Source organism: Diospyros lotus, chromosome 1 (assembly GCF_014633365.1).
Source record: "Diospyros lotus cultivar Yz01 chromosome 1, ASM1463336v1, whole genome shotgun sequence".
Lineage (NCBI taxonomy): Eukaryota > Viridiplantae > Streptophyta > Magnoliopsida > Ericales > Ebenaceae > Diospyros > Diospyros lotus.
Genome location: NC_068338.1, coordinates 13,331,888 through 13,350,595, shown reverse-complemented (window position 1 = coordinate 13,350,595; position 18,708 = coordinate 13,331,888). Strand labels below are relative to the sequence as shown.

Here is an 18,708-nt window from a genome sequence, read left to right as displayed (position 1 = left end):
AAATGCTAATGCAAAAGAGCTCTAGTCACATTAAAAAGATGTCTCATCTTCTCTCTGCAACTCCATTTTGTTGTGGAGTATCAACACAAGAGGATACATGGATAATCCCCTTATGCTGGTGATTAAAATAATCTCTTGCATTATCAGTTCTGAACCTTTTAATAGAAACCCCAAATTGAGTGAGGATCATCCTATGAAATAAAGGTAGGATGTCACTGATCGTTGCCCTATCCTTTAGTAAATACACACAAGTCATTTGTGTGCAATCATCAACAAATGAGATAAAACATTTAGCCCCAGAACAATTGGGAACTTTAGAAGGCCCCCACACATCAGAGTGTACCAAGAAGAAAGGAAACGAAGAGAGTTTATTACTAACAACATAATGCACACAGTGATACTTAGATAATTCGCACACATCATAGTGGAAATTAGTAAGATTTACACCTTGAAACATAGTAGGAAACATGGTCTTTAACAAATAAAAAGGTGGATGTCCTAATCTACATCAGTTTTGGTAGAGGTAGGTCAAGAAGAGCAAGCTAGAATAGGTTCATCTCCTGTACGAGACTCACAGGTCCTTTGTAAGTAATACAGCCCATTTTGTGCCTTAGCAACACCAATCATCTTCCCCGTGGCCAGATCCTAAAATACATAAGTATGAGGAGAAAGATCATACGACAATTAAGATGTTGAGTGAGTTTCTAAACTAAAACTAGATTGGTAGAGAGGTTAGGCGCATGAAGCATATGCTGGACAAGAAGAGAAGGGTTCAAACACATACTTCTTTGCCTAACTATAGAAATTGTATGACCATTAGCTACAAGTAATTTTTTGGGGGTTGGTTATTGGTTTATAAGTCTCAAATACACTCAGGTTAGGAGTCATGTGATCAGTAGCTCTAGAATCCAAGATCCACAGCTCATTCTTAGCCGTGCGTAAGGCAATAGAGAATTCATAATTAAAACACATACCTACCTGGGCTAGAGAGCATGATTCTCCTTGAGCCATCCTTGTTTTGCCTAGAGGAAGACAAATCTCTACCTTCTTGTGCTTTTGCCCCTGAACCTTACACCTTGTTAGACACCATAGCTGACCCTTCCAAATTATGATCATTGAACATAACTATCCTCCTATGCTCCTCACTGCATACTATAAAATATATCTCATTTAAAGATAACATTTTTTCCCTGTTAAGGATCAATGCTCTTACCTAATCAAACTCAGGATTAAGTCCAGCCAAGAATTCTACTATTCTATCTCTTTCCAACATAGAGGTTAGAATAACAACATCTTCACTACACACCATCTTAATGTCCTAATAATGGTCTAATTCAAGCCAAAACCCATTCATCTGATTATAGTAATCAGTCACAGACAAGGATCCTTGTTTTGTGTTGCTGATTTTTGTTTTTATTTCATAGACAACTAATGCATCTTGCACCTTAAAATAAGTTTTCTTAACTGTCTCCCAAATGTCCTTAACGTAGATAAAAACATATAGTTCTTGCTTACCTCGGGGAGCATCGAACTCCAAAGCCATGGCATCACATCAAGTCTTCTACATCCCAAGCAACAAATGCTGGATCTGAGGCTTTAGGTGTTGGGCCTATGAGGTGAGCAATCTTCCCCCAACCATTCAGAAATGTTCCCACTAGCTGAGACCACTAAAGGTAATTCCCACCATCTAGGTGGTATGAATGGTGCATTCCTAGCAACTCACTAGCAAGGGCACCACTGGTTGGTTGTTCGATTGGCATTGCTTCTCTCGTTGAGATGGGAGAAGCGATCTCAAAGATTTCAAACATTATGTGGGATTACAGCAAAACAGTGAAGGGAAACAAAGAGTAATTATGGCAATGAAGGCTCACAACTAATAATTCGAGAGAATAGACTCTGATACCATGTAGAAACTAGATCAAAAGGTGTAGGAAGAAGAAAGAACTATGTTAATAGGGAAGAAGAATAGAATATAGAAAAGATACACAATAAGGAAAAATATGTTGTACACTATAAAAAGAAATCAAAGATATAAAAACAAGGATAGGAAATATCTAAATCTAAAGAACTTCTTTCTAAATATTGGAGATAGAATCTATGCTAATTTAGGGAGATTAGACCAAGAGATCACCATCCAATTCTCCCAAAATCTCGTGAATCAATCAATATAAATAGCTCTCGGAAACTGCCCGAGTTCTTCTTTTCCACATTAAAGTTCGTAAATCCTTTAGGGCTGATGCCATCTCTGTCACCTGCTTCTTAATTAATCGCATGCCTTCATCTGTCCTTGGGGGGGGATATTCCTTACTCTGTCTTATTTCCTTCTCAATCTCTATTCCCTGTTGAACCTCGTATCTTTGGTTGCACTTGTTTTGTCTGTGATGTCCATCCCCACTTGTCTAAGTTAGATCCAAAATCTCTCAAGTGTGTTTTTCTTGGCTACTCTCGTACTCAGAAAGGGTATCGCTACTTTTCTCCTACCCTTGGCCGATGCTTCGTCTCTACCAACACCTTCTTTAAGACCACACCGTTCCTTCCTATCTCCACTGAACATGAGCATGTCCATGAGGATGATGATATTTTGGTCTACATTGTGACCACTTGTGTTGCTACACATATGTCAACTAATCCACCTACTCTTCAAGTGTATTCTTGTAGGGCTCCAGCTTCACATCCTCCACCAACTTCTTCTTTGTCTGCAGATCCCTCTACCACCACAATGACCCTAGGTTCTTCCATCTCGAGATTTGAGCCCTGACCTTCCCATCACACTTCGTCAAGGTAAAAATCAATGTACTCATCAAATATCTTCTTTCGCTTCTTACACACATTTGACTCCCTCCCTTCAATACTTTATTTCATCTTTAGATTTGGTCTCGATTCCTAAATGTTTATTTGAAGCTCTTTCACACCTTGGTTGGTGTGCGACTATGGTTGATGAGATGCAGCCCTTAAATGAGAACGGTACTTGGGATGCTCCTTTACCTTCTAGGAGAACGACTATCGGATGCAAATGGGTCTTTGTTGTCAAGGACTCAAGGTTAATCCTAATGGTTTTGTGGCTCTACTTAAAGCCCGTTTGGTTGCAAAAGAGTATCCTCAAACCTATGGTGTTGATTATTCTGATACGCTCTCTCCAGTAATTAAACTTGCTTCTGTTCGCCTATTTCTCTCTGGCTGCTACTAACGATTAGCCTTATATCAACTCGATATCAAGAATGTTTTTCTTCATACTGACCTACAGGAGAAAGTCTATATGGAGCAACTACTTGGATTTGTTGCTTAGGGGGGAGTCGGGTAAGGTCTGCAAACCTTGCAAATCCCTATATGGTCTAAAATAGAGTTCTTGGGCTTGGTTTATGCAGTATAGTGAGCTTGTTCAAGAGTTTAGACTTAAAAAGTGTCTGTAATCATTATGTGTTCTATCAACAATCGAAGACTGGTATAATATTGTTAGTCATATAAGTTGATGATACTGTTATCACTAGGAGTGACAATACAAGCATTGTAGCTCTTAAGTCCTCCGTCCAGTTGAGATTTCAGACCAAGGACTTGGGAGAGTTGAAATATCTCCTGGGAATTGAAGTAGTCAAATCCAAAAAAGGTATCTTTCTCTCTCAACGTAAATATGTTCTCGATCTTTTGACTGAAACAAGGAAACTGGGGGTCAAACCATGCAGTGCGCCAATGATTACAAACCTACAACTTATAGTTGATGAGGGAGAGTTGTTTGCAAATCCTGAAATGTATCGAAAGTTGCTTGGTAAACTAAACTATCTAACAGTAACTTGTCCTGATATCGCTTATCCTATCAACATCATAAATCAATTTACGTCCTCTCCCAAAATAGCTCATTGGACAGCTTTGGAGGAAATTTTCTATTATCTAAAAGGAGCCCCAAGATATGGTATCTTATATAAAAATTATGGGCACTCTAATGTTGAATGCTTCACAAACGTAGATTGGGCGTCTTCTAAGGTTGATAGGAGATTAACAACCGGGATACTATGTCTTCGTTGGTGGAAATTTGGTTTCGTGGAAGAGTAAGAAGCAGAATGTGGTATCTCGATCTAGTGCAGAATTAGAATATCGAGCAATGGCACCTTCAACATGTGAACTTATATGGATCCATCAACTAATGACTGAAATTGAATTGGGCAACACTTTACCTATGAAGCTATCCGATAATCAAGCTACTCTTCATATTGTCATTTCATCCGAGAAAAGATCCAACAAAACATTTTATCAACATGTCATGTCAAGACAAGAGAACAACTAAGTGATATATTCACAAAGGGTTTGAATGGTTCTAGAATTTACTATCTATGTAACAAGCTAGGCATGATTACCATCTATGCTCCATCTTGAGGGAGAGTGTTATAGAAAGTAAATCTATGGAAATATGGAAATTAGTCAACTACGTAAATATGGAAAGTAGAATATCCTAGAGTATAATCCTAGGATCTAGACTGTATATATTGGTGTAATATGCAGCAATGAAAAGATAGAAAATCATTTTTTCGTTCATCTTCTACATTTAGAAACCTATGTTACTGCCCAAAATCATACCTCAATCCAAAGAGTTTTCTTAACCAACATGCATCAGACCTCCAGCAATAAGTCAAGTATCCATATGCAACAAGAATGCATGATAATAAAGTCTGTGCAGCAATAGCAACAATGAAACCTATTGCAGTGCTACTCTTCAAATGTTGGTCTGATCCTCATCAAAACAATATACTTTATGAAATTTCCAAACAAGATCAAAACATATAATTTATGAATCCATCTTTCCAATCAAATTATGAACATAGAAACAGACTATTTGAAAATGTGGGACTTATATATCTTGATTGCTAAATTAGTCTCCATAGCTGGAAAACTTAGGGGATGTTTGGTTTAGCTTATGTTTTGGTCAAAGGGAGCTTATAAGCTCCCTATCAGGTTTTAAATTTTTTTACCTGTTTGGATAACAAGAATGGACTTAAGCTACCTAGCATATAAGCTCTTTCAACACCCTTTTTCAAAAATTGGTCCCCAACCCCCCCCCCCCCCCAAACTTTTTTTTTGGGGGTCTCTTTCAAGAGTTTATAAGCTATTTTATAAAAGCTCTTATTGACCAGTAAAAGACCAAAATGTCTGACCAAATAAGTTCTTACAACATAAAAGCTCTAGAGCATAAAGCTGCTAAAATTTAAGCTAAGCCAAACACCTCCTTGATACCCACAAAGAAGCGCTCATAATTCCATTTAAAGTTTCTACTATGGCTTTGTCACGATCTTAGGGGTAGGAAGGGAATATTAATAAATTACAGTTGTAATAATTATATTTATTAGTCAATTATATTTGTAACAGTTAGTTAAATGGTAGTTGTTATAATACTCAGTTATATGTTGTCGTAATAGTCAGTTATTGTAACAATTAGACAATTAATAGTTAGACATTTAAGGAAAGGCTATATATGTAACCTAAGGTGATAGGAGAGGGCAGGTGGGGGGATAACAAAAATAATCTTTTGCCTCTCTCTCTCTCTCTCTCTCTCTCTCTCTCTCTCTCTCTCTCTCTATTCTATTCTATTATATTATATTCTATTCTACGTCCAGAATTCCATAATTGTCCGAGCCCAACTCTAGGGCCTTAACTGGCTTGTAATTTTTCAAAGGATCAGAATCATCACAAAGGACAACAGTTTTACCAGAAAAAGCCAATACCCTACCTATTTTATGTTCTAGAAAATGAATGTCCTGCAATTATAAAGAAAAGGAAAAAAACATTCTTTGTAGTTAAATAATATGTTCCTTTAGTAGAAAAAGTCCAAAACCGAATAAATTTTGAGAAACAGGAGTTTAATCACAAAAACATTTGAAAATTTGGTAATAACACTCCTAAAATGTCATTCAATTACTTCAGCTAAAGAATAATAGCTATATTCTATTTCATATCTTTTTTTGTTTTTTTTTTTTGGTTGGCACGAAAACATTACATATCAAATGAAGTGCAGCTCTTAATTCTTCTTTGAGGTTTAATTATTAGAAACAACTATTGCCAGATGAAGAAAAACTCCACTAATTTCAGATTATAATCTTCATATTTACTCAAATCATACCATATTTCAGAACATGTGATTAACTATTTCATTTTCCTTGCACAATAAACATTTTATTTTTGCCTTCCAAGTACCACTGGAACGAATAAAAATGCTATGCTTTGACAAATCTACCCTCCAACTTGTGTGTCCAACTGCTAATGACCAACACAACTATTGCACAACTAATATTATGCTCGTGTTGGACAGCTGACACCCAAATCCACTTTTCAATAGTTGCTTTCCTTAAAAAATCTCCAAATTAAAAGAAAAACTATAATAATGTAGTTCAACTTCATTTCTTTAAATTTATATTTGGGGATAATCTCCCGCCTTCAGAAATTAGGAAGACTAAGAATTTACCTCATCCAAATTTTGTACTGGATCTGAAGAATTACTGGACTTCTGCAAACCAGCTTTAACTAGAGCAGAATAGTAAACCTTGTTTATCTTTTTAGACCTGTCTTGGCTGGGTTCCTCAACCTCATCAATGTAAGCTACACGAAGGGATGGATACCTGTAAGAAGACATTGAAAAAGCTAAAATATTAGCAATGATATTTATTGACATCACTTGATCCAGAATAGAGTATATAGACAAACACATACGTTATCATAAGCCGCAGAATATCTTGAGCACGAGGGTTTCCAGATCGCTTGTCAATCCCATAGTTTTGACAAGAGACCACATATGTGAACTTCATGTCTGCCACAGCCTGACATTGTGCCCATAATGATCTTTCTCCCTCCATCTGATCCTCCATATTTAATTCGACAGCCTTATAGCCCTCCATCAAGTCTGATGGTGTGCAGGCATTGAATAAAAGAGGCATATAGGAGTTCTTAATTACGGTAATGTTTATTTTCCCAAAGAAAAGAAAAAGAAAAAATAGCGTGCAAGCATTATATGACCAGAGAGTAAAGAGCTGCATAACATCAATGGTTAAAGAATGAGTACCTTCATCCTTGGCCATATCTAGGAAGGCCTGAAGCTCCAACGCTTTCCGGTAATACATCATGCCTCTTACTGGTAATTCCAATAATGAATCAGTACAATAAAAAATGAATTAATGGTGTTAATGGAGCATCCAACCGAAAACCACAACCTGTCCACTCAATCACACCCCCCCCCCCCCCCCCCAAAAAAAAAAAAGATGTAATTTGTAGAATTGCACAAAAATAAGACATACCAGTTCTAGTTAATGTTTGGCCTCTGTAAGATGCCCAAAGACGCAACTTTTCTTGCAGTTCATCTGATCCTTTCAGTTCTTCTTCAGTGTTACACTTTACTCGTTCAAGAAAGTTGTTCCATTCATCTGCATATAAAATTTCATACCACTAATTGAGAAGAAGAAAAAGATAAAAGGAGCTTGAAATGGACATGAAAGGAACAATGTATCGTTTCACAGTAAAAGATTCTACCTGGGAAAATTTTCTGCAAGTAAAAAAGGATGGAAACTCCATCTTCATTTGGCACTTCCAATTCAAGCAATGAGAATAGAACCTCCTCGGTGTAGTATGGAGTCAAAACACTATAAGAAAACATTGCAATGACAAACAGTGAAAATTGGTATCAGTGATATACAATGAGACAATTCACATAGTACGTTTTTCCAAAAGCTATTTAGAAGAAACATTCATTCCATTGTTCTCAAACAGTCAACTCGTACAAGTTTACGAGTCACGTAACTTTAAACAAGTCAAGTCCCTTATAAACTCGAATTTTTCAGAATTGACTCGCAATTCAATATTGTAAACTTTGTAAAGTCGCATATTTTTGTTAGATGTTTTAACAATGTGTGTTATTTTTATTTATATTAGGTTATGATTGACATATGAGAATTTACATTATATATAAATTAATATTTGAAATTGGATTATGGATGAATGATGACAAAAGATGGACTTAATATTTAGAAATTTCATATCATTTAGTATTTTTGAAATTAATAGATGCATTTATTTTGAAATAGGTACATACATGTACTTTATTCATAAGGAATACGGTTGTAAATTGTAATAATTATGTTATTAAGTAATATTAATTCATTTTCTTATAAAATTATGTCATTCTGAACATATATTTAAATACATTAAAGAGTATTTTTAATTATTTCTAAAATCTTACGATTTTGCGATCCGAGTTTACAATTCGATCTTATGGACCCTCCTTCGATCCCACTTAAAATCTCGATTTTAACAACCTTGGCTCATTCTTTTGTGCTTTTAGATTTTCCAACGCCAACCTGCTAGGCCAGATAGATAAAAGCTATGTTTGCAACCAACAACTGTAAGCTAGTGTAGTGTATTTGCAACCAAGAGATAAAGGGGTAACAACTTATTACACAATACATGCATGCAAGCTTAACTCATGTTGAGAAGCAAAATTACATTAAAAACTTACGAGAAGGAAAGCATATTGCGGACTTTAGGGGCAGCAGGCATATCCATAAACAATGAATTTGAGAAGAAGGAAATACGCCTTCTAGCTTCTAGGTTTGATGGTACATCCATTGCCGACTCCTTCACAGTAAGCAATAGATCAAGCCGCTTTATCTGCACAAGTGTACCAGAATTAACAGGTAACCAAGATGGCAGTAAATGGGTTATGTTGCAGATAAATTATCTCTTCGTGATAAACCTTCTCTTTCCAAGCTTCAGTTTCCTGAACTGGAAACTTTATTGCTCCAGCAGATGCAAATAACTGATACTGTTGATCGAGTGGGATCATCCCCTCAAGGCCTGATCCACCATGAATAGAATCTACCAAGCTATGGAAAACAAAACAAAATCAGCATGGCATTTATGTGAATGACAGAAATCAGAGATAATCGTGTCAAAATGTTTCAGACCTTGACATTTGATCCTCCATCATTATGTCTATCGTCACAACCTCTAACATGTCCTGGAAACAAAGCACGACTTTGTCTTTGTCTTCCTGCTTATTCTCTGACTGCAACAATGAAATAGATCAGTGTGAATGCTTTACAATACCAGTCATGAACAACTTGAAAACAAGTGCTAAGAGATGCTATAATATAGTTTTAAGTATGTACCAAATATGTGATAAGCTTGACAAAGTGCTCATACAGGATCGGAAGGGCACTCATTTTGTATTCACTAAGTAGATTGCCTTCATCTACATGCTTGTCAACCTCAGAAAATATATATTCTATCACCCTGGAAAGGGCAGTTGGACAAATATAGCAAATTGACAGCAACAAATACTATGAAGCTTTGAAAGAAGGCCATAGAGTAAAGAACATAAAGACATGAGTATAATAATAACTCCAATGGAATTATTAGATTGTAGCAAAACTTACTTTTTTTCATGCTCACCACCAACCAAGAACTTAATTATGTTTTGACATGAAGCATAGCATTCACGAACAGCGCAACACATGTAGATATCAGAGTCAATTCTCTTTTTCAGCTCTCGATCCTTCCCATTGCTGTCCTTAGCCATGTCAAGTGCTATTGGGATCTGGAGAGTGAACACCAGAGGATATGTAAATAATGCATCAGGAAAGTAATTCAGTTCTAATATGTATATATAATAATGCACCATAAAGATTAAAAAAAAAAAGCTAAATTTCTGAGAGGTTACCTCAAAACTACTAATATGTTTACACACCAACAGGGTAATCAGAAAGAGACAAAATCATAATTGCAAAGTCATCATCCATCAGCAAAAACATGTCTAAATTTCTTAAATTTGAAGCATTATGCATGGTCAGCAAATATATCTATGTGAAAAAACTAGGGAATAAAATCAACCTATAGAATAGTTTCGATAGGCTCAAGTACCCAATAAAAATAACAGAATGTATGAACCAGGAAATCACTTCCAGGCTATAAAGCAAGGTGATAGGGGCTTGCATTTATACATATTTTTATCTAAATTCGGTCTTAAGTTTGTGCTATTTTTCATACTTAAAAGTGTGAGTTTATATGGATTTTACATAATTTGAATTTCTTTTTCTAAGAAACGACCAAAGCAAATAAATTCAAAGAAATGGGCCTAAAGAAAATATTATAACTTAATATTATAAATTAATTTATAAACCTAATATTATAAATGTAATATTATAAATAAATAAATAAATAATGAAGATAAGCAGGAGGAAATTTCAGCTGAAAAAGAGAAGATGAAGATAAGGAGAGAAGCAAAAGAGAATCTCCGAAATTGAAGATAAAGAAAAGAAAAGATAGGGAAGAAAAGAAGTATAGAAAGGGAGAAGAAGGGGAAGGCAGGCACCCACACAGAAGCCACAGCAAGCAGGCAGAAACACAGCAGGCGGAAGCACGTGGGCAAGCAGTGGACGGAAGCAAGTAGGTGCACCCAGATCTGGTTGGCAAGTCAGATCTGAAGTTGATCTGGTACAAGATCTGAGCAGGGAGAAATTAATTTTCTTATTTATTCAAATTTTTATTTTTATTATGTCTACCTAAATTCCTTTAATTAGGGTTGAGATGGATTTTAATCTTGGGATTATGTCATTATTTGTTTAATTCAATTCAAAACCCTATTATCACTTGGATGAATTTTTATTGTTCTACTTAATGGCTTAAAAGAATTGGCCACCTTTTAATGATTTGATGATTTATGCATGATTGACTAAAGGATTATTATAAATTAGATTCTCAGTCAATATAAATCAGATGTTAGACTATGATATTGAAAGATAATTAGCTCATGTGTGAGAATCAAGAAAGCCAAGTGAGTCAAATCCCCTTCCAAGATTAAAAGTTTCCAAAGAACTTAATGCTTATTTTTTCTTTTGACAACCGGTTAGAAATTTTACAGTAGAATTGGATTAATAATGGATTAATACAACTTGAGAAAGCTTATTAATTAATTCAAGAAAATCCACCATCACATGCAAATAACTTTAAAATACCTTAAGGTATTTTTGGTCTTAAATTGGATTGAATATATACTTATATAACCTTGATTAAAGAATTTGGGTTTAGATTAATTTTTTCTTGTAAAGTTTTATTTTTCTTTTTATTCACTCAATTAATTAATTAGTTCAACTTATGTTAGTTTAAAATTGATTTGGGGTTGTTATCTAGTCTCTCGGATCAACATTCCTCTCATCATTATATGCATATTTAACAAAGGTATGATTGTCTCAATTAACCGTGTATAAATTACACATCACATGGACATCCCACAGGGCTGCCATGCCAGTGTCACCATCATGTCAGACAACCTGACACGCCTCAATGTCTTGGACACACCAACACATTTTTGAAAGTTTTTAAAAGGCTACAAGGAAGATTCGTCATCCCCTATGCAGACACTTGGAAGACTAGAAAATGTTTGACTATTCAGTTTTTCTAACTTGGCAATTGATTCACGTTTCTGTTTTGTTTCTCTTTAATTGTCAACTGGACCTGAATTGTGAGGGATAAAGAGTTGAAGATGACTGGACTTGGACTATGAGTGACTGGCAATGAGGAGTCATGGATAATTGGATCGTGAGCATTGAGATGACTGGTGGCCAGTGGTTGAAGTGACTGTCATTGCAACAGGATTTTGCAATGATTAGTGGCCACAATATTGACCGGTGACTGCAATTTCATAGTTGTGGGCCCCATCCTTGCAACATGCTCTTTGGCTTTGCAAGTCCCAGACCCAGTGAAATGCATTGTGACTCATGACTTGATAATTGTTCAAGTCTTCAGAAAACCCAGATGCATACAACCCAGTGTGGGCCTGCATCTCTCGCTTCGGAGAAGGGAAATTGAGAGGACTAATGCAACCATGGGAACAAAAAGTAGATAATGTCTAGGATTTTTCAGTAAATAAAAAAATTTCTAAGTCCGTGTTCACAGATGGTTATGACTCTGCTTTATAGAAAAGGACTGTGGCTATTGCTAGAGCTATTACAGTGAGAAAATGGGTTCTCATAGGGTTGGTCCACTAAACTAACATAATTTGAACATTCTTGATATTTGGCTTAGCATAACTTTTTAGATAAGGCTAGCCTTGAGTTAATTGAGGTCCCCACCTATGCATAGAGGAAGTTACTAGCTACAATCCTCATTATAAAAGTAACTTTCTGTTTTAAGGAATTATCTCCTGGTCCTGGTTGGTTTTTGTAGATGAGGGGAATCATCCTTTCACTTTTCATGGGCAAATGTGATTTATCTGGGAGCAATGGGTCTTCAAGATCATGTTCCAGGTTCTGAACCTGTTCATATGGCTGCAGTGTTGTGGTGATCTCAGTCTCATATTTCTGGGAAAAGCATGGTGAACTTCATTTCATATTTGGGAGTGCTGAATTCTCGTTGTAGTTTGGTAGTGATTTCTGTTAACACTGGGGGAGTCATTTTAGCATCTCATTCTTTGTTTAGTTCAGGTTCTCTTGGGGCTTGTTCATCTTGTGTACGGATGTTTGTATCACTACTCATAGTGGCCGCTTTGATTTTATCCATTAATAAAGTATAACCAAATCTTCTTTCAAAAAAAAAAAAAGTCACTAGCATTATAGAAAAAATTAATTATGTCTTTCAGTGCCTTAATCCCAATGATTGGGTGAGATGTATATTTTTTTATGCCATCATGACCACCGGGGACCAACACCACAACAAAACCCACAACATCCAGTGGAGATGTTGTGCTGTCGTAAACCTGTGGTACTAAAAAAAGAGTTAATTATGGGCAGTTACTAGAGATGCCAAGGAAATCTGATTTGAGCAGATGCCTAGCTGATTATGCAGTTATGATTGGCTATTAAGAACATAAGAAGATTCCAAGTGGGTATTACCCAATTGAGACGCCAAAGAGAGCAGATATGGTGATATTCCAAAATGATTCGCCAACGTGGCTGGCTTTCGATATTGAGAGAATATAAACACTTGCATAAATGGAGGCACCATTTGGTCAAGGCATTCCCTAGGAAGATGGGACTAAAGGCATCCGCTGATCTAGCACCAACAATTAATTGCAATCATGAAAAATTGTATAGAGGCATGGGCCTTTGCTATTACTACGTGAGGGAATTTTTTTCCCATTTTATTAGGAGATACAAAGTGTTCTCACATGGAGATTTGGGGAGGAGATACGAGGTAAGGTCTGATACATGCACCTGCATGATGCAATGCCTAAGTCTCCTATTGGCCAAGATGGTTTTAGTCACATGTGATTTGTGGGAATTATAGTGGGAAAACAAGGAGTTTGAGAAGACTATTTCCAAATACATGCTCAGAGATTGATTTCTGGCAGTTGATGAACATGAATTGCATGATCTAATTGTCCACACATAGACATGCCAGATTAGGTAGGCTCTCACTTTTCTTCAAACCAAATGTACATATAGTATTTTCTACTTACTCCGTAATTGCACATGACATCATGCGTGGTTGGTATGGATACCTTTTCATAATATTACTGTTTAGTAATATAAGGGTGAGCCATGACAGCAAAGATAAATAGGCTCTTTTGAGAGTGGAAGGTCACAAAACAGTCTCTTTGCAAAACAAGGGTATGGTTGCATCATACAAAGACCACCATCCCAAAAGCCCAAGCTCTCGCAAAGCAACGAACCTCATGTAATAGGCAGACACCCCTTACTACTTAATAATAAATATTTTTAACTATCCCACGTATTGTTGATTTCCTTTTATTTATCCCTATTATTGAATTTTTAACTACCATCTCATTTAAAAGCTTAAGTTGTTAGATAGAGGGTTGATTTTAGGATCTGTTAACCCGCTATAGTTGATTGAAACTAAATTGCATGTTTATATAATTGGCTTATCTAAAACACTTCAATTTTTGTTGATTGATTCACGAGATTATTGAGATGATTAGACTATGATTTCTTGGTCTAATCTTTCCTGATTTAGCATAGATTCAATCTTCAGTGTTTTAGAAAGAAATTGTCCAGATTTAGATACTTTCTACTCTTGTTTTCTGTATCTTTGATTTGTGTATATTGCACAGCCTATCTTTCCTTATTGATTGCCTTTCCTATGTTGTACTTTGTTTCCCTATTAATAGGGATTGTATCATTTGTTCAATCTAACAAGAAGTTCTATCTTTTGTGCCTCCAACATCTTATGATCTGTTTTTCTACATGGTATCAAAGCCATAACTTATTCTCTCAATTCATCCATTGTGAGCCTTCATTGCCACAATTGTTCTCTGTTTTTCTCTCACTGTTTTTTGTTTTAATCCTTCACCATGTCTAAAATTTTTGAAACAACTTCTCCCATATGGAAGGTAGAGAGCTGCCAAGAATGCACCATTCATACCGCCTAAATGGCGAGAACTACCTTCAGTGGTCTCTATTGGTGAGAACATTCCTGAAGGGTCATGGAAAGATTGCTCATCTTACTGGTCAAGTGCCTAAGGCCTCTGATCTGGCATTTGTTGCTTGGGATGTAGAAAATTCGATGTTAATGCCATGGCTTTGGAGTTCAATGCTACCCGAGGTAAGCAAGAACTATATGTTTCTATCTACAATTAAGGATATTTGTGAGACAGTTAAGAAAACTTATTCTAAGGTGCAAGATGCATTGGTTGTCTATGAAATTAAAACAAAAATCAATAGCACAAAGCAAGGGTCCTTGTCACTAACTAATTACTACAATAGGATGAATAGTTTTTGGCTTAAGTTAGACCATTACCAGGACATTAAAATGTGGTATGTAGTGAAGATGTTGTTACCCTAACTTCCATGCTGGATAGGAATGGAATAGTAGAATTCTTACATGGACTTAATCCTGAGTATGATCGAGTAAGCGCACAGATTCTTAGCAAGAAAAAAATGCCATCTTTGAATGAGTTGTATTTTATAGTCTGTAGTGAAGAACATAGAAGGGCAGCTATGTTTAATGATAATAGTTCAAAAGGGTCAGCTATGGTGTCTAACAAGGTACAGGGATCATGGACTAAGTCACAGCAAGGTAGGGATATGTTATCCTCTAAGCAGAACAATGAAGGCTTGTGGTGTTCCTACTGTAAGAAGCCAAAGCACACAGGAGAGACATGCTTTAAATTGCATGGAAAAGAAGTTGTTTTGAACAAAACAGGGGGATTTAAAAATCTGTAGCCTAAGAATCAAGCAAAGGTGTATCTTACAACTTAAGAATAGGAGGAATCAGCTGAAAAAGCTGACTCTACTGTCTCCTCTGATCTGGGAGAATTAAATGCAGAAGAGATAAATAAGCTGAAATCCTTGCTAAAGACCATCCAAGGGGGATCATGCTCTCTAGCTCAAGCAAGTCTGTGTTTTAATTCTGAATTCTCTAGTGCCTCGCACACTGCTAAGAATGAGTTGTGGATCTTGGATTCCAGAACTGCTGATCATATGACTCCTAACTAGAATGTAATTGAAACATATAAACTAATAACCAACTCGAAAATAATTAGAGTAGCTAACGGCTATACAGTTCCTATAGTCGGACAAGGAAGTACGTTTTTGAACCCTTCTTTTCCTATCCAACATCTGCTTTATGTGCCTAGTCTTTCTACAAATCTACTCCCAGTTCATAAACTCACTCAATATCTTAACTATTGTGTGGTTTTTTCTCCTCATACTTGTTTATTTCAGGACCTGGCTACGTGGAAAATGATTAGTGTTGCTGAGGCACAAAAAGGGTTGTACTACTTACAAAGGGACTGTGAACCATCTACAAGAGCTCAACCTATTCAAGCTTGCTCTTCTCAATCTACTTCTACCAAGACACATGTCTGGCTTCAGCACCTTAGATTAGGACATCCTCATTTTTTTCTATTAAAGACTATGTTTTAGGGTTTACATGTTACTAATTTCCATTGTAATATGTGCGAGGTATCTAACCCTCATCGAGTTCCTTATGCTGTTAGCAATAAACTCTCTTTTATTCTTTTTTCTAGTGCACTCTGATCTGCGGGAGCCCTCTAAAGTTTCCAATTGTTCTAGGGCTAAATGGTTTGTCTCCTTTATTGATGATTGCACACGAATGACTTGGGTATACTTACTCAAGGATAAAGTAGCTGTGAGAATCTCACATCGCCTTAGCGAGAGAGACCTGGGCTATATATAAGGAAGAGAATCCCTCCACCTGTTAAGCTAGCTTTTCAGGTTGGAGTTCTACCTTTGACTTCTAACATGGTATCAGAGCCAACCCTTGGCCCCCAGACTACCCTCGATCGTGGTCATGGACTAGTACCCTGCCTGATCACCTAGACATGTATCAGTTACCAGAGAAGCTTCGGCGTGGGGGGGAGTGTGAGAATCCCACATCGCCATAGCAAGAGAGATCTGGGCTATATATAAGGAGGAGGATCCCTCCACCTGTTAAGCTAGCTTTTTAGGTTGGAGTTCTACCTTTGACTTCTCACAGCAGCCATCAGTGACATTCTACCTTCATTCCATAGGATGATCCTTACTCAATTTGGGGTTTCAATTAAAAGATTTAGAACTAATAATGCAAGAGATTATTTTAAGCACAAATTAAATCAGTTCTTTCAGCAAGAGAGCACCATCCATGAATCCTCTTGTGTTGATACTCCACAACAAAATGGAGTTGTTGAAAGAAATATGAGGCACCAGTGCTATTAAAGGCCCAAGGGGCACAAAGGCGCAAAGGGTCCTGGAGCTTGAGGCGCATGGCGAGGGGCGCGCCTGGCAGGTGCAAGGCGCATGCTGACTAAGAAGAAAGAAAAATATACTTCTTAATTGAATAATAAGTCATAAAATAGATCCTAATCACATATCAACATTTATGTTATCAAAAAATTCAAGAATTCAACATATATTAAATAAATCACAACATAAACATACTTCAGGACATAAACATACTTCAAGAAGAAGCAGCACCAGGCATCAACAAATAAAAGAAGAAGAAGAAGAGGAGGAGAAGAAGAAGAAGAAGAAGAAGAAGAAGAAGAAGAAGAGAAGAAGTAGCAGCAGCGTAAGAAAGAAGAAGAAGAAGAAGAAGAAAAAGAAGCAGGCTAGCAGTAGCAGTAGCAGCAACGTAGTAAGAAGAAGAAGAAGTTTAGCAGCAACGGAAGAAGAAGAAGAAGAAGTTTAGCAGCAGCGGAAGAAGAAGAAGAAGAAGAAGACGAAGTTTAGCAACAGCGGAAGAAGAAGAAGAAGAAGAAGAAGAAGAAGTTTAGCAGCAACAGAAGAAAAAGAAGAAGTTTATCAGCAGCGGAAGAAGAAGAAGAAGAAGAAGAAGTTTAGCAGCAGCGAAAGAAGAAGAAGAAGAAGTAGTTTAGCAGCAGCGGAAGAAGAAGAAGAATGTTTAAAAAATAAAACATGCTGAAAAATCAGTTGCGCCTGATGGATGTGCGCTTGAAGGGCCTAGGCACGCCTGGCAGGATCTCGCCTCGCCTGGGCATGGCAAGGCGAGATGGCTGCGCCTTGAGGGGCCTTGCGCCTAGGCGCACCTTTAACAACACTGTGAGGCACCTCCTTAATGTGACTAGAGCTCTCTTGCAACAACATACTGTTTCTAAATCTTTTTGGGGTGAACCAGTACTCACTGCAACATATTTGATAAACCGGGTTCCTTCTAAAATGCTAAACCACCTCAGTCCTTTTTAGTGCCTTTCTTCTCAATTTCCTGAACTTGGTCTCCACACATCTCTCCCTCTCAAAGTGTTCGAGTATGTGGCTTTTGTTCACATTTCTAAACACCACAAGGACAAATTTGATCCGAGAGCCTTTAGGTGTATTTTTATTAGCTACTCTCCTACCCAAAAAGGCTATAAGTATTATCATCCTCCCACTCGCAAATTCTTTGTTACTAAAGATGTGACTTTTGTTGAAACTCAATCCTTTTTTGGGCTTTTTCTTTCTGGTCCCCAAGGGGAGAGAGTAGATGGTGACCATGATCTTCCCAATCTACCTAATTTGGACTTGTCTTCGAATTCTCAGCCACACCCTACATTAGAATCTGAATCATCTACCCTACCTATTCTCTTTGTACCAAAGTCCACGAATTTAGGAGAATTGGGAGCATTATTATCATCATCTCCTGGTCCTTCTATTCCAAACCAACCAATGATGCTATCTCTTGCCAGATTCAAGGGTTCACCCTATGTCTACAAGAGAAGGGTTCAACCTACTTCATGTGCAAAGTAGGGACCAACAACTACTCCAAGGTCAAGTATTAAACTATCTCAGTATTTTATTCATTCTGAACCTATTTGTAGTGATTTAGATTTGCTTATTACTGTTAGTAAAGGAGTTAAGAGTTGCACACAACATCCTATGGTCAATTTCATTTCCTATCATCGCCTTTAATCCAAACACAAGAGTTTCTTGTCTTCCTTTGATTCCATAAGCATTCCTAGGTCAATAGAGGAGACATTACAAAACCAAAATTGGATATAGGCCATGCAAGAAGAAATGAGAGCCTTGAAGAAAAATCAGACTTGGGAAATGGTGCCTAAATTGAAGGGAATTCAACCTGTAGGCTGCAAATGGGTGTAATGTAAAGTATAATGCAAATGGAACCTCAAAAAGGTATAAGGCTTGGTTGGTAGCAAAGGAGTATACACAAACTTATGGCATTGATTATTTGGAAACATTTGCACCCATGGCAAAAAAGACTATTGTTAGGATACTTATATCTCTACCTAGTTGTTGTGGTTGGGAATTAATGCAATTGGATGTAAAA

General features: G+C 36.8%; 1 protein-coding gene across 2 annotated transcripts in view; it reads right to left on the bottom strand.

The window, feature by feature from the left end:
- Positions 1-18,708, bottom strand: part of LOC127804145 (callose synthase 3-like) — a 97,217-nt gene that overhangs the window by 14,353 nt on the left and 64,156 nt on the right. For both annotated transcript variants that reach the window (XM_052340932.1, XM_052340940.1), the window contains exons 25-34: positions 9,408-9,568; positions 9,141-9,264; positions 8,937-9,037; positions 8,726-8,855; positions 8,489-8,640; positions 7,507-7,616; positions 7,275-7,400; positions 7,043-7,111; positions 6,694-6,883; positions 6,449-6,602 (exon numbers count right to left, since the gene is read on the bottom strand). In XM_052340932.1, the coding sequence (XP_052196892.1) occupies positions 6,449-6,602; positions 6,694-6,883; positions 7,043-7,111; positions 7,275-7,400; positions 7,507-7,616; positions 8,489-8,640; positions 8,726-8,855; positions 8,937-9,037; positions 9,141-9,264; positions 9,408-9,568 (1,317 nt within the window). The remainder of the gene's footprint in view (positions 1-6,448; positions 6,603-6,693; positions 6,884-7,042; positions 7,112-7,274; positions 7,401-7,506; positions 7,617-8,488; positions 8,641-8,725; positions 8,856-8,936; positions 9,038-9,140; positions 9,265-9,407; positions 9,569-18,708) is intronic.